At 41.0% G+C, this 24,899-nt stretch overlaps 1 protein-coding gene across 4 annotated transcripts in view; it reads left to right on the top strand.

Moving 5' to 3' along the window:
- Positions 1-7,839: 7,839 nt before the first annotated feature.
- NR3C2 (nuclear receptor subfamily 3 group C member 2) overlaps positions 7,840-24,899 on the top strand; it is a 326,934-nt gene continuing 309,874 nt past the window's right edge. The window contains exons 1-2 of one of the 4 annotated variants that reach the window (XM_044767137.2): positions 7,840-9,931; positions 17,513-19,271. In XM_044767137.2, coding sequence (XP_044623072.2) covers positions 17,515-19,271 — 1,757 coding nt within the window. In that variant the 5' untranslated portion in view covers positions 7,840-9,931; positions 17,513-17,514. Of the gene's footprint in view, positions 9,932-11,910; positions 12,263-17,512; positions 19,272-24,899 lie in introns of those variants that run through there. The other 3 variants (XM_044767138.2, XM_044767139.2, XM_070504866.1) reach the window with 3 other exon arrangements.

Here is a 24,899-nt window from a genome sequence, read left to right as displayed (position 1 = left end):
AAGAAGACAGATGATTGGAAAGTGACTCAATAAGATTACCATTGAAATGAACTAAATTTGAATTGCTCTGTTCCAAGGATCTCTAGTCTCCTAGGTGGTCAGTTCTCATTGCCCTGAAGTCATCTTCATTCTTGAGGATCTCAGAGAGAATAGTCTTGACTTTTAAATCCCTGCCCTCAACCAAAGCCATGAGCTGAGATTATCTACCAGCCCCACTTTGAGTATTGTTTGGATATATTAAGAACCAATTCCCTTTTCTCAGATCTGGGGCCAAGAGTGTAATACACACAACTAATAACAATGGGAGTGAAACCCCCAAGTGATGAAAGCATTACTACCCCCTATACTTTTTGGCTCCTTCCCTCTCCACCAGTAGCCCTATCAAGAAATAGGAATGTATCACTCTCATGCAAATTTTTACACTTCTGTAGCAAATATGACAAAATGTTCCCATCTCATAATACGAAGGTGGAGACTACATTAGAGCCTGTGATTATTTTTTGGTATGCTTGAAATATTTTATGAAACATTTATAAACTTATAAAATTTGTTATGGTTTATGATATTATAATTAAATATTAATATAACAATTTTTAAAAAGCAGTCAAAAACTTTAAGTGATTTTCACAGTAGCAAAAAATAAAATGAACTCAATAGGCTACCTGACTTATTATGATTAGTTTTGTGATGATGTCACTGTCTACCAGGTTAATTATTTTAATTTTTTCATGTACAGTATTCCCCCCTTATCCATCAGGGATATGGTCCAAGACCCCCAGTGGATGCCTGAAAACACAGATAGTACGAAACCTGATATACACTATGTTTTTTCCTATACTAAGCATTTATCACAGACTGTGGCTGTAATTTCTGCAGTTTGAGGTGCGACAGCAAACCAGCACAAATTTCTTTTCCCTCCTTCATAATTTCATAAATGGAAGATTTGTCCTTACTGTAGAACTTAGCAACCTCAGCATACAATTGTTTTCTTTTCAAGTTGAGAACTTTGACCTTTTCACTTAAAGGAAGCACTTTATGGCTTATCTTTGGTGTATCTGAATTGCCAGTACTCTTGTGCTTTGGGGCCATTACTAAGTAACATAAGGGTTACTTGAACACAAGCACACCACAGGTGATCTGATAACCAAAATGGGTACTATGTGACTAATGGTTGAGTAGCATACACAGCATGGACACATTGGACAAAGGGATGATTCGTGTTCCACGTGGGACAGAGTGGGATAGCGCAAAATTTCATCATGCTACTCAGAAGGGAGGGCAATTTAACACTTACAAATTGCTTATTTCTGGAATTTTTCATTTAATATTTTCAGACCAAGGTTGACCACAAGTAACCGAAACTGTGTATCAGGGAGGACTACCGTGTTTCTCACTTTCAAAAACTGTTAATGATGTTTGTCTTTCTTTCTGGACTGCTTCCATAACCTTTGATGACATAATGCTTCAACTAGAGTCTACTGCTAAGTATAACACAAGTTTCCTCACAAGTAGCACATTCTACCACCACCTTTTATCTTGCTCACTACAGGTCAAGTTTGATTTAAGTAACTCTAGGAATGTAGCTTTATTTTATTCCTGTTGGCTTTCCTTCACTATTCTTCCGGTCCATCTCTCTAAATCCAGAAACTTCATCTATCTCGATTGAATTTCATTTTTAATCTTCCCAAGGAAGTAAAATCCTACAATGTCAACCTAATTTCTTAATACAGGGATGAAATTGTTATAGAAGTAAACAGGAAGCCTGGGTACCTCAGAAAAATATTGGAAATCTCCTCACACAATAGTTGGTTAAAAACTAGGAATGACCACTATGGCTTTGTCAAAAGCTCATCAAGTCCAATTGATCTAATGCTCCCTTCTAATTGGAGGAAAGGTGAAAAAAAAAGCATGAGTTAAAATCTAACTGAAGAGTAATGAGCCCACTTCATGACACACTCAAGATAGAGAGAGAAAAGTGATCTGGACTTGACCACAGTGGACTACGTGCAAAGGTAATTGAAGGAATGTGGTTTATCAATTCTCAACTCCCCCAAATAAACCAAAGTTAGTTAGCCTTAAGATAATACAATAATAAACTGATAGATATTTTAAGAGCCTGAAAGTGGTAAAGTACTTCCCAAATACCGATTCAGGACAAGAATCAAGGGTCTTGAAAAATCAATATATAGTCTGAGGGTCACAAGAGAGAGTCCTAGACAGCAGCTAGCAAATTTCATTATTCCAATGATGATGTGATTGTGAAAACCTCCCTCCCTTTTTTATCCCTCCCTGACATTCTCTTTCTTCTGTCCCCTATTTCCTGCTTCTCATTCCTTCCTCTCCCTTACTCCCAGCAGCAGCTGCCAGCAATAACTTAAAACTCTGCAAAATGAGCAGCCTGGGGGCAATTGTTTCATTTACTATACTCTAGGGCAGTGGTTCTCAAAGAGTAGTCCCCAGAACAGCAGCATCAGCATCAACCTGGGAACTTGTTAGAAATATGAATTCTTAGGCCCCACCCCATACCTACTGAATGGGAAACTCTAGGGGTGGGCCCAGTAATCTCTTTTAACATGTTCTCCAGGTAATTCTGACTCATGCTAAAATTTGAGAATCACTGTTCTAGGGAAGAGAATTCTTAGAAGTCTGAAGTGCTCGGTCAGGTGAAGCTCTGATTCTCAAGACTTTAAAAAACCCTTTGAATTGGAAGCAAGATGTTCAACCCCAAAAGAATCAATCCCAATTTTCTTTCTATCTGGAGGTAGATAGCTAACATTTTTGGAGAGCACTTACTAGATCCAGGTACTGTGTTAAGTACATATATTCTTGTGGTATCAACAGTCTTATTTTACAAATGAGGAAATCTAAATTTAGAAAGATCAAGTAATTTGCCCTGGGTCATACATTTAGTAGGTAATGGAGCCAGGATTCAAAACCATCCAAGGATGGGGCTGGCCCGGTGGTGTAGTGGTTAAATTTGTGTGCTCTGCTTCAGTGGCTGGGGGTTCACAGGTTTGGATCCTGGGTGTGGACCTACATATCGCTCATCAAGCCATGCTGTGGCAGTGTCGCACGTACAAAATAGAGGAAAATTGCTACAGATGTTAGCTCAGGGACAATCTTCCTCAAGCAAAAAGAAGAAGATTGGCAATGGATTTTAGCTCAGGGCCAGTCTTCCTCACCAAAACAAACAAACAAACAAACAAACATGCAAGGTGACTCTATTGTCTAGCTTGATTTGCTCATTCTGTGAAAATCGGGAGTGAAATACAGCTCTAGGCTGAAAGTTGCTGCTTAGACTTTTCATTCAAGGAGACTGAGCCTTGGGGCTCCTTCTTGTACCTTGGGCTTTTTGAATTCTCTGCAGAAGTTAGTGTTTGCTTGAATTTCTCAGTGAGTGTACTTGTTATTAATAATCTTGATTTAGCTATTGGATCCATAGTTTGTTTGTAAATGTACCAGTAGTTGTGTTCTAGTATTGCAATCTTACAGTGCCACAGAAATAACATATAGTGGATAAAAACATATGTGTCTATGATATTGCATTTGGTTCCTTGGCAGTTTTTATTGATTTATAACAATACTTTTTTTTTAAATAAAGGTAATTTAAAAACAAATTGTATCAAAACTTCAGTTCATATGGTACTCAAATTGGAAAGGAAAGCAGTATAATTTATGAACGAATGGAGTAATAGTGTATGTTGAAATGATGTAGTATAAAAATAATTTTATTGGAATTTTTTTCCTTTTTGAAATATATAATTACTGTAAAAATATGTACTTTTGTATTAAATCAAATCAACCAAATAAAAGTTACATTTATAAATGTATTAGAAAAATCCCAGAACTTTAGGGGCTTATTTAGTCCTTTATACAAGTAAGCAATCTCTACTGTCATCATCCAGCAGCATTGCAAGTCTATTCAGCTTCCACTCAGAGGACGTGGTTCCACCACATTCATGATGAAGGTGATTAAAAAGTTTTTTTTTTAAGTAATGAACTAGTTTAAATGGAAACATGTCTAATTTTTTTGATAAAATATTAAAGTCTAGCTATCATTAGCACTAAGCACTTCAAAATAGATTGTAGTTTAAATATTAATAATTGATGTGGCATATACCTTCCATATAGAAAGTGTTTATACACGTTTCATTTTTACACATGGATATTTAATGTCAAAAATTTCTGCACTAAGAAAACCATATAACACTCTGTGAAAAACTATCAACACCAAAAGATTTGCATCTGGCAGGGGTTTGTATTGGGAAAGAAGAAAGAATATCTACCCTCAATTTTTACTAAAATTGCATGTCTGTTGAAAAAGTCCTACCAAGCAATTAAAATTGCTTCATGTTGAAAGAGCTAATAGATCTCTGCCCCCAAAAGGATTAGAAAAAAACAAATGCAATGTAATCAAAAATATCATTTAATATAAGAATGCATTAATTCCCCACCGTGCCAGCTAGATGAAGTGGGAAATACTCAGCTGCTTTATTTGGGACAAACTCAAAACTTGGATTAGGTCCTCGAAACGAGCAGATGACCTCTGAATGGGATGATTCAGTAGGCTGCTTTAACAGTATACCATTACCCCTACTTCCCGTAGAACAAAATCACTCAATTTGAGGAGACTACAGGTGAAAGGGAAATATGACACTTGCAGAGACTTAGTTTTAGTTTGCCTTGTGATGCATTACCCACAGCAAATTTACCTCTATCTTTAGGAATAAAGATGACATCTGTCATGAAGCTTCTTACATTTTTCTGTCTGCTATTTCCAGTGTCATATATCTGACATGTGATAACCTCCCTTTATAAATTCTAATGTTAGGGAAAAGATTTTATTCATTTCAGATGCCCACACGGCTATTCTTGACCTACTTGCAAATATATGACAGGATACACTGCACATTCTCTCATTCTGACGTTTCTATTTCTGACATTGAACACACCTTTTAAGAATAACATCGTCTTTATTATGTGTACATAGGCATCAGAAAATTAAAATTTAAAAATCCACTTGGCCTCGCTTTGTATGGATACCTTAGGGCCCGCCCTTGATGCATTATTAACATTTTCTATCACAAGAAAATATCTTTTTTCATTGTTGTTTTCATAACTAAACATTTAAATCCTGAAGCATTTTGTTTCTCTGCAATCATCTTTGTTAGAATAAAAAAATAATGTTGATCAAAATGTTGTCTTAGTTGTTACTGACAGCTGTTAAAATGCTGCTAAAAATATAGCACCAACTACTGCAAAGCTAACTGCTCCTGTGAAGTCCTAACGAGGAATTCTAAATGAGCTCTTCATCAAGTTCAACAGAGACTCTTATGTTTCCCACACCTGACCCACTGGATTGTTTCACTTTTCTATGGTTGTTATTGCACTTAATATCAGAGAAGCAGCCTCGATGCATAAGCCTAATAAGCACACAAACCATGCAGTTATTTATGTAAGATTAGCACAGTTATTTAAAGGTGATGAATTTCCTGTACTAAACCAAGAAAAAGACGAGAGAAAAAGAGAGGAAATTGAAAATATATTTTTATTAAAATATACTGCTCTAAGTTCCTCCCCCCATTTTCAACTACTGTACATTATTTCTAAATTTAGAACATCACTGTAGGCACAGTGAAATCTGATTTGCTTCTAATAATATGGCATACTAATTGTGATGCATGTGCTGTTTGGTGCTCTGTCATCTCAAAATCTGGCCATAGAAATGTATTAGGTTTGTGTATTTTCTATTTAAAATGACTACAAATGAAATTAAGGTTGACAGATGAATAAATAGTTAGGTAAACAAATACAGAAATTAATGAATAACCAAAGCTAATAAAAATATTCCAAGTAGTCTAGAAAACAGAGTTTGGTCGACTTTGGATAGTAACAAAAACCCTGATATGTTTTGTATTTATCTTCTGGTCCACAATTTCTTATTTGCTTGCAATGTTTATAAACTGGAACATGTGTGTTTTGCAATAAACAAAGAAGAAGTTCTATCTTATATTATTCCCCTATTCATCTTCTCTCTCCAACACTCTCCTCCTTCCTCTCTTTGACTCTCTCTGTCTTTCTCAACTCTTTCCAACAGCTGGTAAGAGACAGGAAAAAAAAAAAAAAGCTTAGCTTTTTAGAAAGAAAAAAAAAAGCCAGAATGGCTAGGCTTATTAATGAAGTTAACTATGACCAAATGCTTAGCCTTTAACTTTTAAAAATTATTGAATACAATTAAATTATATGATACCTAATGGTCTTTACTTTCTTGTCAGTAAAAAGGAGAGGTATTTAATATATTTCAAAATATACTCAGTTTGGAGGGGGAGCTTATGATTTCACAGCTTAAACAATGCCATGCCTTTTTTTTTTCTCCCCCCAGTGCCAGCTGTTTGAAGAAATGGGATTAGGATCAGGGAACTAAGGGGTGGCTCTGCTAAAGCTGAAATAAAGAGCAAGGGAGGATTTTTTCCAACACAAACTTAGATGATATTAGGCTTTGTATCTGAAGTTATATAATAGAGGATGTGATGTCATACATGTAAATTGCAAATGCTGAGTCGTGCACTTTATACTGGCAAACCTCAGGGAGTTTGACACTAATGGGATGAGGGAGGGAGGTGTCCTGAGTGTACAGCGACTGTGAACGGAGGGTGAACAATTGTCAAAAAGGAGATAAGCTGATGCTGCTTCAAGATTTAAGACTATTTGGCAGCTGTAAATAGTCTCCAACTATTTGGAGATGAAATTAAGATCCTTTTCTGTGCTTTTCCTTTCTTAATTTTTATTTTTCTTAAAAACACATTTTCATCCTTTTGCAAAGAAAAAATATATCTAAAAGGATGAAAAGAGCAAACTTGTTAAGAGACAACCTAAAAAACAACCAAGTAATGACATTTCCAAGCATACATTTTTTTAAGTTGATAGGGCTCTTTATTAATGGGCATTAGAATGAAGAGTATTCTGAACAACCAGAAAACCCTGCATCTCCATCTTTGATGGAGTCTCTCGGAGGCATCGCTTGTGGGGTGATTCCAAGCAAAACCAGTGCCACTTTCTCATCCAATGAGAGAGCCACAGATCTTATCCTGGAGCTGTTCTCCTTCCAGAGTGGCACAGAACAACCTCTTGTCTTACAGCCAGCAAAAGAAAATAAAGAAGGAAACTTAATTGCTCAAATGTTTGGGCAAATATCTAAATACTCAGATACCTAAAAACAAATAAAGATTTGCCTATTAGTAACTGCAAGATCCCCTAACATCTCTGCCAAGGGATAAGAGACACTGCTTTATATGGGCATATGGACCACTCCCAGGCTATTTCGGTGTGAAAAAGTTTCAAAACAATATTTATATATGCTTAAAAACTCAGTCTTAGTTTAAAACACCAAACTGTTTTAAAGGCTGGGAAGATCAAAAATTGAGAATGGACAAGAAAAAACACAGGAAGAAATCTTCTAAATTTCTAAAAGGTGGCAGTTATAACAACCCCACTTGCCACTGTAGTCTGACCCCTGCCAAGTAGTCTGTAATAAAAATTAATTTAAATAGTGACGGAGTACTTAGGTAAAAAATGTTTAAGGTAAATCATTTTGTAAAAGGGGGACAGAGTAATCAATGCCTAATTTATCAATTTTGTAAGCAGAATTTACATTATATAGGTTACCTTAAATGAGAGTTCTTTTCCTCTAACATTTCATTATGAAAAATTTCAAACATACTAGAAAAAGTTTAAGGAATTTTACAATGAACACCTGTATACCCACCACCTAGATTCTACCATTAATACCATACTATGTGCATGCTTTATCACATATCTATCCACCCTTCTGTCCATTTTATCAGTCCATCGATGTCTGTCCCCCTTACTTTTGATGCATTTCAAAATTCAGTTTTTGCAGTCAGTACGTCTAAATGGCAGTTCTTTTTAAACTTTATTGAATATATATCATGTTAATTTCTAAAAAAGTACATTATTTATTAATTTCTTAATTTCACCTAAAACATAATTACTTAAGAACTTCACATTCCCTACAAATAAGGAAACAGAATCAAAAGGTTGTTTTGCTTGAGGCCAAATGCCACCTTGAGCCATCTAAGAACCGAGTAGTGCCAACACTGTGTGGGTGATGGACGCAATGGGAAGCTGGGTATTCGGACAGTGTGAATGTGGTTGAAGAGAAGTAGTGATTGTTTTAACAGGGCAGCTCCATGTTTAACACGGTTTTGTGTGGGAAGGGATTAACAACTTTCACAGCTATTTAGGAAGAAAATGGGAAAGAACCCAAAAAAAGGGAGAGGAGGGAGTCAATAGAGCCTGTAGAAAAAGGAGTGGTAAGCCGGGGAAAAGGGGTGTGTGGGGTCAGTTCGTGGGGTTTAACTGAGTCATACAAGCAGGGGAGCCTGCAAGTGGTAATAACATTCACAATGCATCCCTCCACCCAAAATCTTCCACCAAGGCTAAGTGTAAATGTGCGGTACAAGAGTCTGGGGCTGAAGCGTGTCTCTCACACACATGAGGGCGCGTGAACACGCACCCACACTCAAACATATCCCCTGATGGGGGTGATCTGTGTGGCCCAGGGTGGGGAATGTGGGACTTTGGGATGGCTCCCAAGCCAGGAAGCGGCCAGCGGCTCTGCAGGGCAGCGGGAGAATCCCGGGATCGCGGGTCGCAGCTCCCTCCTCCGCCCCTCACAGTGCGCTGCCTGCAGCGCACCGGGCTGGGCCGCCCCCCTTTCACTTTCGCGTCTGCGTAGGTGTCTGCCCCGGCGGGCGCGAGGGCTCGGGGGCGCGCTAGGCGGCGCGGGGGCGCGCGCCGCTCTGCAAGCGGAGGGGGCGGGGGTCTGGCGCTCGGCCCCTTCCTCGGCTAGCTCCTCCAGCCGCCGTTGAAGGCGTCTGAGCCGCTGTCAGAGCCGGGGGACCCGGGCGGCCGCCGCTCCTCCCTGCTCTCCCCAAGCGCCCCCGCGCGCAGACACTCGGGCCTTCCTGGGCGCCCCCCCACGGTGGGGGTGGGGCAGAGGCGCGGCGAGCCCCAAAGAGGGAGAGAGGAGCAGCCTCCAGGGGTGGGCACCGAGGGAGCAGGAAAAGAAACTTTTCCCTCCCGCCCCCCGCGCGTGGTCCTCAGCCCGCGCCTCCCCCCGCGGGTGGGAACCGCACCTGAGGCCGGGAGCGAGGTCAGGGGACTTTGGGTGCCCGTGGGGAGGGGTGGGGGGTTACGAGCATTGGGGTTCTGTATTCCCTCGGCCTCCTCCCTGCCAGTGACCAGGGTGGGAGGGCGGCAGCTGGCGCCCCCAGCCCCGATTCCCACTAGCCGGTGGCTGGACGCTTTGCTGCCTCCTCCTGCTGGTGAGGGTGTGACCCGGGGAGGGGGCCGCGGCGCCGCGGGCTCCCCCTGCGGCCACCCCCCGTCTCTCTCTCTCTCTCTCTCTCTCTCTCACACACACACACACACACACACACACACACACACACACACACGCTCCGCCGCCCGAGCTGTCACCGGCCACCCCAGGCTCGGGGAGGGGGCTCGGAGAGTCGCGCTGCGGGGCGGCCGGCGCGGGATCATCCTGTCGGACTTCCCGGCTCCCAGGGCCGCTGCCGCCAACGCCCGGGAGACAGTAGCTTAGGGAGAGGGGCCCGCTGGAGGCCCGGCCACTGCTGCTGGGGGCAGGCGGGCGCCCGCGTCCCCCTCTGCGCGATTTGGCGGCGCCACCGCCTCGCCTCCTCCTGCGGGGTAACAACACTACTGCTCTATTGCTCTACCCACCGTCAGCAGGGCGACTGCCGGGATTCTTATCCTCTCCATCCTTACCTCCGAACGGCTAATATCGGACTTGCTGGTGGCGGCAGCGGCGGCGGTGACAAGAGTCTCGCTGCCCCCACCCACCCCCCGCCCCGCGCCCCAGCCTCCCCACCATGTCCTAGAAAAGGTGAGTGCAGCGACAGTCACTTTGCGCTGACGGCGGCGGGAGGGGGCCGGGGGAGCGCAGGGGCGGCTCTGGGGAAGGCAGGGTCCGCGAAGAGGGCGCAGGTTGACGAACTGAGGTGGGCTGCGGGCAGGAGACTAGGTGCCCGCCGGGCCGCCTCAAGGCAGGGGTGCTGGGCGGCGGGCGAGCGATCGCGGCAGCTGTCCCTGCACGGGTCTAACCTAGATTTTGCAAGAAGCTGAGATCCAGGGCAAGACCAGCCCTCCGTAAAGGAAGTAAAAACTTAGTAAAAGAGACACGTCCATTCCTTTAATAATGAACAATTCGGCAGGGCAGACTCTGCCGCCTCCTCCTCGCCCGCCGGGTTGCTAGGTCCGGGACTCCCTTCTCTCCTGCCTGCAGCCCGTGCTCCGCCTGGGTGCGATCGCTGCCCGACTGCTCGCCTGGCCCGGAGAGTGCGCGTGACGGCGGGCCCCGCGGGAAAGTTGGGACACTTGGCGGGGACTCCCGGCTGCGGGGGCGCCGGGGGCCGCTCCGCGCAGGGGACTGCTGAGCATCGGAATCGGGGGTCGGGACCAGCTCTCCCGCGCCGCCGCTGTCGCCCCCGCCGCCAGGGAGTTCCCTACCTGGAGCGGCAGAGTTCGAGTCTTCCTGCGTTCGGGGTCTGGAATCCTGAAGCTTAATTAACTGTAAGGAGAGGAGGGGCCTTTGGGCATAGGGTGAACTCTCCCCCCGCCCCCCACCGACTTTGGCGGGTGCGGGGCAAGGGTGAGGCGGGAAGCTACACAGCTGCCGCCGCCAGGCTACGGGTCGCCAAGGGCCGGAGGACCAGATTTAGGTGTGTACGTCACTGGTGCTGACTCCCGGCCAGCCGGCAGCCTAAAACGAAGCCTCAGACGCGGAGCCTCAAAGTCTTTAGAAATCAAAGTTAAGAAGCTCATCCTTTTGCTTAGTAACTACAGCGTTTGGGTGGGCGGGAGGAGAGTCGAGGTGGGGGCGGTTGGAGGGAAACCGAAATTTCTTCTTGCAGACACTCGATCCTTAGAAAACCGTTTGTTTCCTTCCCCTCTCCTGTATGTTTCTCCCAATTATGTGCACCCCCTCCCACCCATTATAAAGAAGTGAATATCCTCGATAAGCTTTCTTTCAAATTGAACTAGTGGAAAAATCCAATACTAAAGTAGTAAATACAGCAACAAAATTATAAGGAAGGAGAGCAGCGGCTCTTGACCCTGACACTTTTTGGGGGCGGCTGGGGGAGTGTGAGAGAGGCTATATTTATAGGGCTTTGGCTGCACTGAAATCACCCAATTTTCCTGCACGGTCAAAACACGGAAATTTAAATCGAGTGGGAACGTGATCCCCCGGCTCGCTGGCAGCGGACGCTGCGGCTGCTCCGCTGAGAGGTAACTCGGCAGACAGAGGCAAGGGGCGGGGAGAGGACCTCGGGGGTCGGTGAAGCCCACTGGGAGTCCTCCCGCGCGCGCGGACGCTGTGGGCGGCGCCTGGGCTAGGGCTGCCCCTCACCTGGCGCTGCAGGTGGAGAGCGTGAGGGGACACCACCTTGACTGGCTCTCGGAAAAACCGACTTCTTCCGCGTCACCACACTTTTCACGTCTGTCCAGATATCCTGGGGTCCGCCAGGAGAAGAGCCAGGTGGGCATGAGCAAGTTTGGGACAGTCGAGCGAGAGGGGCGGGGGGCAGCGAGTGGAGGGTGCCTAGTGCCTAATGTCGTAGCCGCTGCCCGGCACCCCAAGCGCCCGCCGCTCCTGCGGCTTTAAGGGAGCTGCCGAGTCCAGGCTGTGTCGCAGCAACTTTGTATCAGTCATGTCGCCCTCCTGGTGACTGGCAGCCATGTCTGTCCAATGAGAAGCCCGCCTGGCCCGTGCAGCGTGGAGCCTTGCTTCCCTCCGGGCCAATGGGAAGGGCTCAGGGGGGCGGGATAGCAACCTGAACTTTATCTGGACATGTGACCCGCTTTTAAAAGGGCCGGCCCTCGAGCTGGCCCACTCCCCCTCCGGGCTTTCGCCCGCCCTCTCTCCCTCCCTACTTCGCCCGCCCTGGCCCTGCCCCTGCCCCCTCCTCTCCGCTTCTCCGCGCCCGGGGTGTCATTGGACCGGGGAGACGCAAGCCAACTTCTGGCTGCTCGGAGGAAACCCGTGCAGTCACCTGGGTGCAAGAGCGTTGCTGCCTCGGGCTCTCCTGCTGCAGGGAGAGTGGCACTCACTGGCCTGGATGTGGTTGGATTTAGGGGGGCTCCACAGCAGGGGTGTCGTGGCGTTGGCGAGCGCTGCAACAGGTAGACGCCGAGAGACGGACCCCGGTCGAGGCAGGTGTGTAAGGGTGCGCGGCGGGGCGCCGCTTGCCGGGCACGGCGTGCGGCTGCGGCGCGGGAGCGTGCACTTTGCAGGGAGAAGTGGCTGCGTAATCCGGAGGCACAGTCAGTACAGTGCCGTGCGCTTGTTGTTTTGTTTTGGTTTTCCACTTTTCCCCCCCTTTGGCCGCCAGAGGACTATTTTGGGAAAGTTTGGCCACTTTGGATAAATGCCCTCTAAGGAGCAGCTTTCAGCCGCCTTTGGCAGTGGGAGGTCTGCCGCTCTTCCCTTTCCCCAAAGATGAATTTCGGATCGTTTTCCTTATACAATTTGAAAGGACGTTTGAATAATATTTCTTTCCTCTAGCAATTGCGGAAGCACCCAAATCTCAGCTGGAGGTGTAGCGGGATAAGGGCAGTTGAAGGAGAGAGATCCTGACAGGATCCTGATAGATCCTGTGTGAAAGGGGCTCTGGAAATTCGTGCATTTCCCCTTCCCTAATATTCACGAAACTCTTGAGAGAGGCTCTGCTTTCTGTGGCATCAAGTGGAATTCTAGAGGCAGGAGAGAAGGGATGAAGCTTCTTTTGGTGGCATCCGTACCCTACTACTGAATTCAGGTGCATGGCTTTTCCTACTGAATTTTAAAAGACCAGGTTTAAATTATAATGGTTTTAACTATTTATTATACAGCTTTAACTATTTATTATAACATAGAAGTTAGGAGAACTTACATAGCAGACACGTTTTTGAAACCTGAATTTCAAATACACTAAATTACTCTTTAACCTTTGTATTGCTAGTTCGCTAGGTGCTGTTATTGATGATATTAAAATAGTAATGATAACTGTGTTCTCCATCTGTGAAGTTGTGCAGTGGAGTTTTAATTTTACGTTTGACTTCATGGCATGCTATCATGGAAATGCTTGAGGAGAGAAGTTTTTTTAAAAAAATACTCTAAAGGGGAGCTTTTTCCTTTAAGGGAGAAATTTGTTTGGGGATTTTGGAAAGATCAGGTGGCTCAGTGAATTAGGTGAGTGAATAGAAATCAGGTGTGCTCAATGCTAACTGGTTCTCCCACTCTCTTAGGTGACCTTGGGCAGGTTTCTGTCATTTCCCTCATCTATAAAAGAGGGGAACATAATAATAGTTTTGTAGTAGAGATGACAGAAAAATAGTTCCACACAATGAACTCTTACAGCTACGTAACCAATGAAAACTGTGAAATTCTTAAGATCTGTCTTTAAGGTACCATATTATAGTGAAATAACTATAGAAAATCGTGTGTTTAAAATGGAACTATGTTTTGAGGGTATTAAAAGTGAAAGTGTTTTCAGATAAAATATAAATTCGCAGGAATCTTTGTTAATATTCCTGAAAAAGTTACTTCCTTACGGAAAAGGGCAATTTAACACAGACTGTAAAACATAAAATTTTAAAGTCAGGTTTTTCCTTTGCAAAAGTAATGTTGAAGAGCATATATATGGCTTAAAGTAGAACTTCTGTCAGTGGTTTTTCTCACTTTCCTTGTGTGAAATTTCCTTTATGTTTTGAGGGGGAGGCCATTTGCATGAAAATTAAAGGGTCATAATGGCTTTTGTCTTTGTCCCATGAGAGTCTCAGTTATAGTTCCCATTGTAAGGGAGACAAGTCTGATTTTATATAAGCTAGATTTGTATCTGCTTCATCTTATGCTTTAGTAACAAAAACTTCCCCTTAACCTTCTGGATGTTAAATTCTATTAGGATCATATTCATCAGGTAATATTTTCAGTATTTACTAGTAAGTTCAGGTTGACTGAAATTCTGCTCAATCCATGATCATTATGCCAATTTCAAAAAGACAACCTGGTTTTCCTGGACAACATAGGAAATAAATTCCTAACCTGATCCATTTTTTTTACAGAGAAGACCAATTAAAATAATAGGAATTCAACATAAAATATTTTAATAATCCTATTTTAAAAAAATCTGATCTTTAAAAATGTTTACAGGGAAAGCCAGGTAGATGCTAGATATCTGTCTTCCATTCTTTTGTGTTTGACTGTTGCCAACCTTTACTCTGTTTTCTTTGTTGAAAGGTGCATTAGGTTGGTAGATGAGAGTATCGTAGACAAAGCTAATTTAGATTTCAGCAAAGCCTTTTACACATTCTTTAATGATAGCCCTGTCAATAACGTGGTGACATGCAAGCTGTTTTGTGTTATTGTTAGGAAAGTTCAAGGCTGGCCAAACAGGGCTTGGAAAGTTGTGATCAGCTGCATGACTTAGCTGATAAGGTTCTTCCTTGTAGACTGCTTTAAGATTGTTCTTGCCCGCCATCTCCCATATAGTTTCTCTTCACATGTTCATATAGCCTCACAAATCTGAGATATGACTCCTGCCTTAGGGCAGAGTGATGAAAAGTGTCCCTCAGAATATTAGTAGATGTTCTGTGAAAAAAAGCCTGCAATGGATTAAGAGGATTAAAAAGGAAAACAGGTTTCTATACCGTGAAAGTTTTAGCGTGCAGATTTCCACGGAGAAACTTAAAAAAAGCCGTAAGTGATCATGCTTTTCAAGAGACAATTTGGAGGATGGATTTTTGAAGAGGGGTCTGGATGGGGATCCTCCTTCAGACTCAGGGTGGACAGGCCTATTGCCTAGGACCGGGGGGAGGGCATGGGGCCGTAGGAGTGGGAGAGGGAGCCTCTGGAGACCTTTGGTAAGGGTGTGGAAGCATGGGTGACTTCCAGGCTTTTGGGTGGAGGGTGGCACAGTTCACCAAGACAGGGAATGTGGGTTTAGAGACGGAGTCGGCGGGGGAAGAATGCACAGGGGATGTTCAGTTTTGAAGTGTCTCTTGTGGTATTTAATGAATTTGGACCTGAGGCATCTATACCTTAGATAGACATCCGTCGTTTAAGTTCGGTATGGGGAGGACAGAATATTCTTAGGTAGAAGTAGATGCAGCACAGAATATTTATTGATATTTTTCATCATGTGGCTGTGATTAAATGGTTTTCCAGTAAAGTAGAAAAGGTGAGTGTTAGCTATTTAGCTCCCATTTCACTATTTTTTTTTTTTCAAGTTTTACTTGGCTTTCCTCCACACTAAATCTTTGGCTTACCAAAAAATTACCAGATAACTTTCTCAAATTTTGTAATTTGACTTATTTTCCTCTGTTTTGTGATTGATTTGAGATTAGGAATGTATAGAATAATGTTCTTTAAAAGTGTGCCACATAATTGGTAGATTTTAATGTTCACAAATCATTGGGTATTGATTATATTATAATAGTTTAAAATTTTTGACTTGCATTGTGCTATCTGCTTGGAATGCAGTGGTGAAACTGAAAGTTTCTGCCTTCTGAGAACTTAAAATCTAGTGGTAGACACAGAAAAGTAAGACATAATTACAATAGTAGGATAGTTTAGGCATTAAATTTCATTATAGAGCCTTGAGATATCTAATGCCAGTTTCTTTGGTAGAGTCATATTATTTTTCTGTGTTAATGCAAGTTCTGTAGCAAAAAGACTTCCTAGTCTCTTTTTTTTTAATGAGGGGAAGGTAGGAAGGATGGAAGTAGTGAGTGGCAAAGAGGGAAGAGGATGAGAATCCTAAAGTAATATTTGTGTACAGAGTTGAGGGAACTGCATCTTTTAGATGAGGACCTGTATTTGGGTCATAGATTGTTTACACATCTGAAAGGATTTGAAACTTGAGTGCATAAAGATTTTAAGAGTTTTATATATTAAAATGCACAAATAAAATTTTATTAAGACTGAGTTAATTTAAAGATACGTTTCTTTAGAGTCGTGGTTCTCAGCCGGGGGTGATTTTGCCCCTAGGCGCATTTGGCAATGTCTGGAGACATTTTTGGTTGTTACAGCTGGAGACGGGGAGTGCTGCTGGCATCTAGTGGGGAGGGGTCGGAGATGATGTTGCTCAGCATCTTCCAATGCATTGGACAGACCTCCACAACAAAGGATTATTAGGTTCAAAATGTCAGCAGTGCCAAGGTTGAGATACTGTGATGTAGGGAGAGACCTGGGATCAAATTCTAGCTGTCACTTAGCCGTGTGACCTGTGCCTCAGTTTTCCCTTTTGTATCATTTGGATAATACTTTTACTAATCTCATAGGGTTGTTTATAAAGGTAAATAAGTTAATATATGTGAAAGGCTTGTAATATTGCAGTGAATTATGTAATGAATAATAATTATATAAATATAGCCTATTATAGTCTGTCTCTGAAATAAATTTATATAGAGAGCCAGTGGATATGATTGTATATCTAAAACAATCCTGTGAGGTCCCTGAAGATGGAGACTGTGCCTGTTTTGTTTATCACTACAGATTCAATGACTGGTTGTGGGCCCGGGATGTAACACGCACTTGGTAAATATTTGTTGAATGAATGAACGCCTAAATTATCAGGACCTATCTCGAACTTCCTCCATTTGCTGTTGAGAAGGAAACTGTCTGTCTGTTGGGAGTCCTTTTAGCAGAAGTACCACTAGGTCAGGGTGCATGTCAGAGACTTTGCCAATATTGAAATACAGAGAAGACGGTCCTGACGTTCCCAAGTTGTCATATAGCTTCTATGAACCATCTTAGTTAATCAGAATATATGAATCTTTACTTTTCAGAATTGACATTAAATCACCTTCATCACTAATGCATTGTAAGAAAATTTTATTGTTTTAAAAATAATTCTTAAATTATTTTTCCTGTGATAATTCACTTGATAACTTTATATTGGGAAATGATAACATTAATTGCATTTCATTATTGTTTTTAATAAAGCCGTGTACTAGATATCAAAAGCAGCTTCCATATGCTCAAAAGACTCTAAAGGCTTTGGAGTTAGAAGTTTAGTTTTAAACTTGACTTTGACCTTGGGCAAGTCACCCATCTCACTAAGTCCTCAGTTTCCTCCTTGCCTGACTCATCAGTCCCTGGGATTACTTTGAATAATAAATAAGTTAACATTTGTAAATATTCTTTGCAAATTCCTGAGGCTGTATTATAGCAACTATGTTACTTTTATTTAGATGCAAAATAGTTTCATATGATTGCTTCTTATATTCTGGCTTCCGGACAAGTTATAGTCCATATGCTGTTAGTCCGCACCTAAAAAGCTAACAATTTTAGTATAAGTAGAAGTATTGCTTATAATAAGTAGAATAAGTATTTATAGCTTAGTAAATGCAATTTTACAATGTCTTTTAGGGTAATTTTGCTATAAATGACTCTAATCCAATTCTTTAATATAAATTTATTTACCAGCTATGGAGACCAAAGGCTACCACAGTCTCCCTGAAGGTCTAGATATGGAAAGACGGTGGGGTCAAGTTTCTCAGGCTGTGGAGCGGTCTTCCCTGGGATCTACAGAGAGGACCGATGAGAATAACTACATGGAGATTGTCAACGTAAGCTGTGTTTCCGGTGCTATTCCAAACAACAGTACTCAAGGAAGCAGCAAAGAAAAACACGAATTACTCCCTTGCCTTCAGCAGGACAATAATCGGTCTGGGATTCTAACGGCTGATATTAAAACCGAGCTGGAATCTAAGGAACTTTCAGCAACTGTAGCTGAGTCCATGGGTTTGTACATGGATTCCGTAAGAGATGCTGACTACGCCTATGATCAGCAGAACCAACAAGGAAGCCCGAGTCCAGCGAAGATTTATCAAAATGTTGAACAGCTGGTGAAATTTTACAAAGAAAACGGCCATCGTCCTTCCACTCTGGGTGGTGTGAGCAGGCCCTTGAGATCATTTATGTCTGACTCTGGGAGCTCTGTGAATGGTGGGGTCATGCGCACCATTGTTAAAAGCCCTATCATGTGTCATGAGAAGAGCCCGTCTGTTTGCAGCCCTCTGAACATGACGTCTTCGGTTTGCAGCCCTGCTGGCATCAGCTCTGTGTCCTCCACCTCGGCCAGCTTTGGCAATTTCACAGTGCACAGCCCTATCACCCAGGGGACTCCTTTGACATGCTCCCCTAACGTTGAAAATCGAGGCTCCAGGTCGCACAGCCCAGCACACGCCAGCAACGTGGGCTCTCCTCTCTCAAGTCCATTAAGTAGCATGAAATCCCCAATTTCCAGCCCTCCAAGTCACTGCAGTGTAAAATCTCCAGTATCCAGTCCGAATAATGTCACTCTGCGATCCTCTGTGTCTAGCCCTGCAAATATCAACAACTCAAGGTGCTCTGTTTCCAGCCCTTCCAACACAAATAACAGATCCACGCTTTCCAGTCCAACTGCTAGTACTGTGGGATCTATCTGCAGCCCTATCAACAATGCCTTCAGCTACACTGCTTCTGGCACCCCTGCTGGATCCAGTGCAGGCCGGGATGTGGTTCCTAGTCCAGACACGCAGGAGAAAGGTGCTCAAGAGGTCCCCTTTCCTAAGACTGAGGAAGTAGAGAATGCCATCTCCAATGCTGGGACTGGCCAGCTTAACATTGTCCAGTACATAAAACCAGAGCCAGATGGAGCTTTCAGCAGCTCATGTCTAGGAGGAAATAGCAAAATAAATTCTGATTCCCCATTCTCAGTACCAATAAAACAAGAATCAACCAAGCATTCGTGTTCCGGTACCTCTTTTAAAGGGAATCCAACAATAAACCCATTTCCATTTATGGATGGCTCATATTTTTCCTTTATGGATGATAAAGACTATTATTCTCTATCAGGAATTTTAGGACCACCTGTGCCCGGCTTTGATGGTAACTGTGAAGGCAGCGGATTCCCAATAGGGATTAAACAAGAACCAGATGACGGGAGCTATTACCCAGAGGCCAGCATCCCTTCATCCGCCATTGTTGGTGTGAATTCAGGTGGACAGTCCTTTCACTACAGGATTGGTGCTCAAGGTACAATATCTTTATCACGATCGGCTAGAGACCAATCTTTCCAACACCTGAGTTCCTTTCCTCCTGTCAGTACGTTAGTGGAGTCATGGAAATCACATGGTGACCTGTCTTCTAGAAGAAGTGATGGATATCCAGTCCTAGAATACATTCCAGAAAACGTATCAAGGTAAGTTGGCCTTTTCTCCTTTTTTGAAAATCATGGCTTTATAAAATGTTGAAGGTTAGCTTATCTTTACAGTTGATAAATTTACATGCAGTTTACGGTTTTATTTTTGTTTTCAGGATGGTCATTTAGTGCTTCCCTCTTTGCTTCTTGGTATACTATTACTTCTTTTTTGAAATAGAGAAACAAAACATCCTTAAAGTGTCTTAGAAAATATTTGTGTTGATTTTGAAGAAGCGTATATAGGTGTTCCCCCGTCTACACTGCCTGTTTGTAGGTGTTTAGAAAAAGTTTGTTTTCCACTGCCTGTTACTATATTTACTTTAGCCGGCTGCTGCTAGATTTTTTTTTTCTTTAGCTATATAGTGGTTCACTAAAATTGCTTTAAATTAGTTTCTTTGTGGTCTTAGTCTTTTTTCTTAGCTGTCTTTATTAATCACTTCATGATTGGTTCTGAAAAATGAAATTGAACCCCAAACCTGTGACCCACAAACTCCCCATCCTCTTTGTCCTTTTCTAGCCAGGTTAATTGTATGGAAGTTGTGGTTTTCAATACAAATAAATCATTTCCTTAACTGTTGAGGGCTTTTAAAGACTCAGCACATCTAAATTTACTAAGTGGACAGTCTTGTTTTCTTACTCATATTAGAAGTGAAATATGTCATTGCAGTTTTGAATTGGTTTATTTATAACTTATAAGATCTGCAAGAAGACATACTTTACTTACTGTGAAATATCTGTTGGCTTTCCTTGCAGATAACATACTGTATATATTCAGAAAAAACAAGGAAGAGGTTTAGATATGACTAGAACGGGTGGCTCTAAGTTATGCAATAAATACTTGCATTGGACTTTGCTTCAGTACTGTTTTTTATTACATGGTTGCGATAAATGATCCCTTTATTGAACATGTAAAGAAGAGATTTCCTGGATATAGTTCATTCCATTGGCATCTAGGAATACATGGATATTTTCCTTAAAAACTTTGTGGAAAGTATGTCCATCTCATTAACAGGATATAAAGTTTCTGTATGTATTCCTGTATCTTTCTGCTTCTATTCTGTTCTTTCCCGAACCAAAACCAGAAACTTTAATTTGTACATTCTTTTCCTTGTCGTGGGCTCAAATCATGCTCCTCTTGGTTTTATGGAAGCGTGCATTCCAGAACGGACACTTGTATGTTCCTACAGTTCTCAGTAGCATGGACCATCCAGTCATATTCTAATGCCGCCCCTCTCTCATAAATTCTAAACTCTTTAACACACGTCCTGAGATAGCATGGCTTTCATCAGAAGCAAACTCAGCATGTGTCCTGCTGCTAGTGCTTTGTTTTACTTTCAGAGAAGGAAATTTTGCGCGTGATACAGATATTTTTGTAAGGGATGTTTTAGTGAGTTAGTGGGAGGGAGGGCAGCCTGGTGGTAAGAGCGTGGCTGCTGTGGTTGAAATCCTAGCTCTGCCACTTAATTGCTTTGTGTCCCTGTGCACATTCCTTCACCTCTCTGGGCTCGAGCTTTCTCATCTCTAGAGGGGATTAACTAATACTCATCTCAGAGGTAGTTAAGAAAGTGAATTAATTTATGAGAAGTACTTTGAGTATTATCTGGTATATAGTATGCATTATAAAGTATATACATTTTAGCTACTGCTGTTAATGTTTGTTTTCATAATCTTTGCTTCCATTTCTTTGTTTTCTCTATCCTTCATCATATGAAATTCCACAAAATCTTTTAAAGAAATACATACATAATTAAAGGAAATACTTGATTTGTTGATAATTCTTATGATTAAGTTCTACTCTTGAATTTTTTTAATGATTAGGCACTATACATTTACTACTATATTTGTATTTATGCTCTTTTAGTTTTCAAGGCTATTGCTTTAGGTGATGATATTTCTAGTAGAAATACAAGAGATATACCAGTTAAAATTATGAATTCTCTTAAGTTTATTCTGTATCCTATGTCTACTGTTTTAATTATAGTTTTCACACTCAACTTGTGAAGCCCCTCCTGATGGTCTAGTGACACATAGTCTTACAGATTAATAAGAATCAGTGACCTTGAGCCTACATGCATTTGTGGGCAGTAGAGGTGTTGTCTGGTATCTCTTCTTGAGTATTCCAAAATTCCTAGTATAGTCAGAGGGGATTCATTTTGTTTACATACATACTGGTATTGTGCTAGTTAATATAAGTTTTCTAAAAACTTTAATATCAAAGCTTTAATGTTATTTGAAATCTTTTATAGATTACTAATTTTTATAGCTTTTCCTGGTGAATATTGTCCCAGTCTGTTTGTTTTGATTATTCTCAGAATAAAGGCTCAAGCATCAGAGGATATTTAGATCTTTTTCTGGATTTCGGGCTACACATTATAATATTTAACTTCATCTAAGCTTCATCATTGGTCTCTTATTTTGCGTCTTTTGGACCAAAATTCAACCTTTTTGCCTATTTTGTGATTCATAATGATGATACCTCATTCCAGGGAACTTTGAATAAATTAACATATTAAAAATTGTAAAGGATCGAGGCAGTACGTAACTGCTTCTAGGTTTCATGATATCCTTCATCTTTAGGTTGAACGCTAAACTGTTTTCTAGTAGATTTCAAAGTATGGTTTGGGTTCCAGACCTTTTCAAGGAGGTTCATAAAGTCAAAAATTATTCATTGGTAAAAGATCCATTCAAAATGGAAGACACAGACATGTGGATTATAATGTAATAGTGTCTGAGAAGTTCACTAATACTGTTTCAGATTCCACATTGCAACTAACCTTTAAGAAACTGCTCACTGTCAATTTTCAGTGTAATATCAAAGACGCACATCTGCAATTATATGGAAAAAAAACCATTAAAATGCTCCTTTTTCCAACAACATATCTCTGTGAGGCCAGATTTTCTTCATATACTTGAACCAAACGTCACCACACATTGAGTGCAGAAGTAGATATGAAAATTCAGCTGTCTTCTAGTAAGTGAGACGATAGACTTGCAAAAAATGCAGAACAGTGCCGCTCTTACTAAAGTTTTTCATTCTGGAAAATGTAGTTATTTTTTCGTAAATCTATGTTTATGTTAACATGTAATGACTTATTTTTAAATGATTTAAAATATTTTAATTTCTAATAAGGTAAATATCAATAGATATAACTCATATAAAGAAAAGTTCTTTGGTATCCTCAGTACATTTTAAGAGTGGAAAGATATCCTTAGACCCAAAAGTTCAGAATTACTGGTCTGTTTTATTCTATACCCCCTTTGGAGGTTAATGAAGAAAGAGGATATTACTGTGTTAGCCTTACTGAATATTCTGCTAAGGAAGGAGTGTTCTATCCAAATAAGAAGAATGCTTCTCATCTAGATTAATTTTTCAAGCTGATAAAAATGAGTAATGGCTGTGAAGTATGTGTTGTCTTCATTTCAGTCTGTGAGAGTGGTGACAAAAAGTCATCTATCTGTTAATAATTTCCAATGAATGGATTGTCTGAGTGCCAAATTGTAAAGTAAATTATGACAAAAGTTGAATGTAAAGCTCTTAGGATGGACACTGAACCTGCGTGTGCCATTTAGATTGGAGTTCCTCTGTCAGCTTGGACCGAAGCCAAACTGTGACCTTGAGTGAGTCACAACTTCTCTCAGCCTCAGTTTCTGTGTTTTAAAGAGAACAAGTTAAATGAGATGCTCTCTAAGGTCTGCCACTGAAACTGTTGAGCGGCTGTGTGGTTTCCTTGGAGTCATGTATGTTAAGAATCAAAATAGAAGTATCCTTAACATATTTCCTAATCTGGTTTCAAGTATATTTTAATCACAAGTCTGGCTCCGTAGCATCCAGGGTAGTCTGGACAGAAAAATGTCATTCCATTTACCATTTAAAAGTAAAAGTGGTAGGGGTGATCTGTCATTTTGCTTTGAAAAGCAGAGTTTTTTAAATCATATCTTTTATAAAATTTGATAGTTACTATGAATTTCTTGTTCTTTTAATGTATGCTATTCCATTTGGAAGCAGGGTTTTTCTGTTGATAGAACATTGGATTTTTATGGTGATGGTCATAATCACTTTGATAGTATCATAACAAGTGCTAGCATTGACTTAGACTTTAAAATGCAAAGTTTATTATTTCAAAGGGCATATTCTGGTAGGTTTCAAGACAAGTAATAAGATATTTGTCTTAATAGATGCTGCAGTTTTTCCATGATAGAATGAAACAATTTAGTAAATAACCTACATTTATCAATTGTCCCTGGAGTTTGTTGAAACTCACCTTCAATAATAAACGAAAAGCTTCAGAATTCAAGGAGTTTGTTACAAAGTTTGCCCTGTCTTTTAGTAAACTTTCTGAATAAACCGTTGAGATATAAATATCTCTGTGTACTACAGAGTATGAAAGAATTTTGGGTTTTGGTCCAAGGGATTGGTTATTGGTGCTTACTATAATAAATAAATCCAGTATAGAATTATTTAGGTCATTTGGAAATAAAAACATGGAACTTTCTTTTTGTTGTTATTTTCTCATAATATTTTGATTTTGAAATTGCTAGTGTACCTAGAATTTCTCCAGGTTAGTGTTCTAAATAATATTTTTAGAAATGTTTTAAAAGGAGACTTTCTTCTGATGATTCATTCACTTTCATTGATTTTTGGCATTTTTGATAAGAGTGGTGATATTACTGAAAAAAAACTTTAGTGCTTTTTAATATACAAATCACTATGTACAGTTTACTTTTATAAATTTTGCTTTTAATGTCACAAGTATCCTAGGCATATATGTCAGTTTGTCCACCTTTTATCATCTAAAGTATTAGTATAGTTAGAACTATTTACTTCATACTTAAAAAATGAAGTAGAGATAAAAGCCCTGGTTTCAGTTAAATAAACTCAAATTGTTCAACTTAAGGCAGTTTGCATACGTACCAGGGACATGCTGAAACTAGGACCTGCAGATTTATCGTTTTTAGATTTGATGCATTTTGCAGTGTTGAAATTCTTGATGTGTCGACCCTTACTATCCTTGTAATGTTTAGAATAATATCAGATGTTATACTGACCACTGGTAGTTCAGGTGTAACACCACTTCCCCTAATGCTTTGATGTCATTAATTTTTTTTTCTCCACAGTAAGACGTTTTTTCCAGGCTTTCAACTGTTGCTTTAGTTTTACACTACTCATATACTGATTAAATGTCAGTATTGTTTTCTTTCATTTACTAAATTCAAATCGAGAGAGAAATATTGGCGTCTTGGTTATGTTTAAATATAGCCATTAAATTGTACATTTTTGTGGACTGCGCTCCAAAATTTACTAGTAAAAATCCAGGAAATATAAGCGCATTAAATGGATAATGTCTTCGTCTTAAATTTTAGAATTTCTAGTTTTAAACTTTTCCGGTATAGTCTTTGTTTTCAGTTTTAAGAGTTTTATTTTGTTCTTTATATAGTAAAGTAATGATGAAGTTAAAATGTAATTACATATAAGCATGTGTTACTTAATTGATGCTCTGGAAACCTCTAGATTTATGATTCTTAGTGGTATGGCCAAGGCCAAAATTTCTATGTAGAAAAGAGGTAGAAATTGCTTGTATTTTATGCAAGAAATAGAAAACTCTTGTCTAAGGAAGAAAAGAGGGCAAA

The sequence above is a fragment of the Equus asinus genome, chromosome 3, assembly GCF_041296235.1.
Source record: "Equus asinus isolate D_3611 breed Donkey chromosome 3, EquAss-T2T_v2, whole genome shotgun sequence".
NCBI classification, from domain to species: Eukaryota; Metazoa; Chordata; class Mammalia; order Perissodactyla; family Equidae; genus Equus; species Equus asinus.
This window is presented reverse-complemented; position numbering and strand designations above follow the sequence as displayed.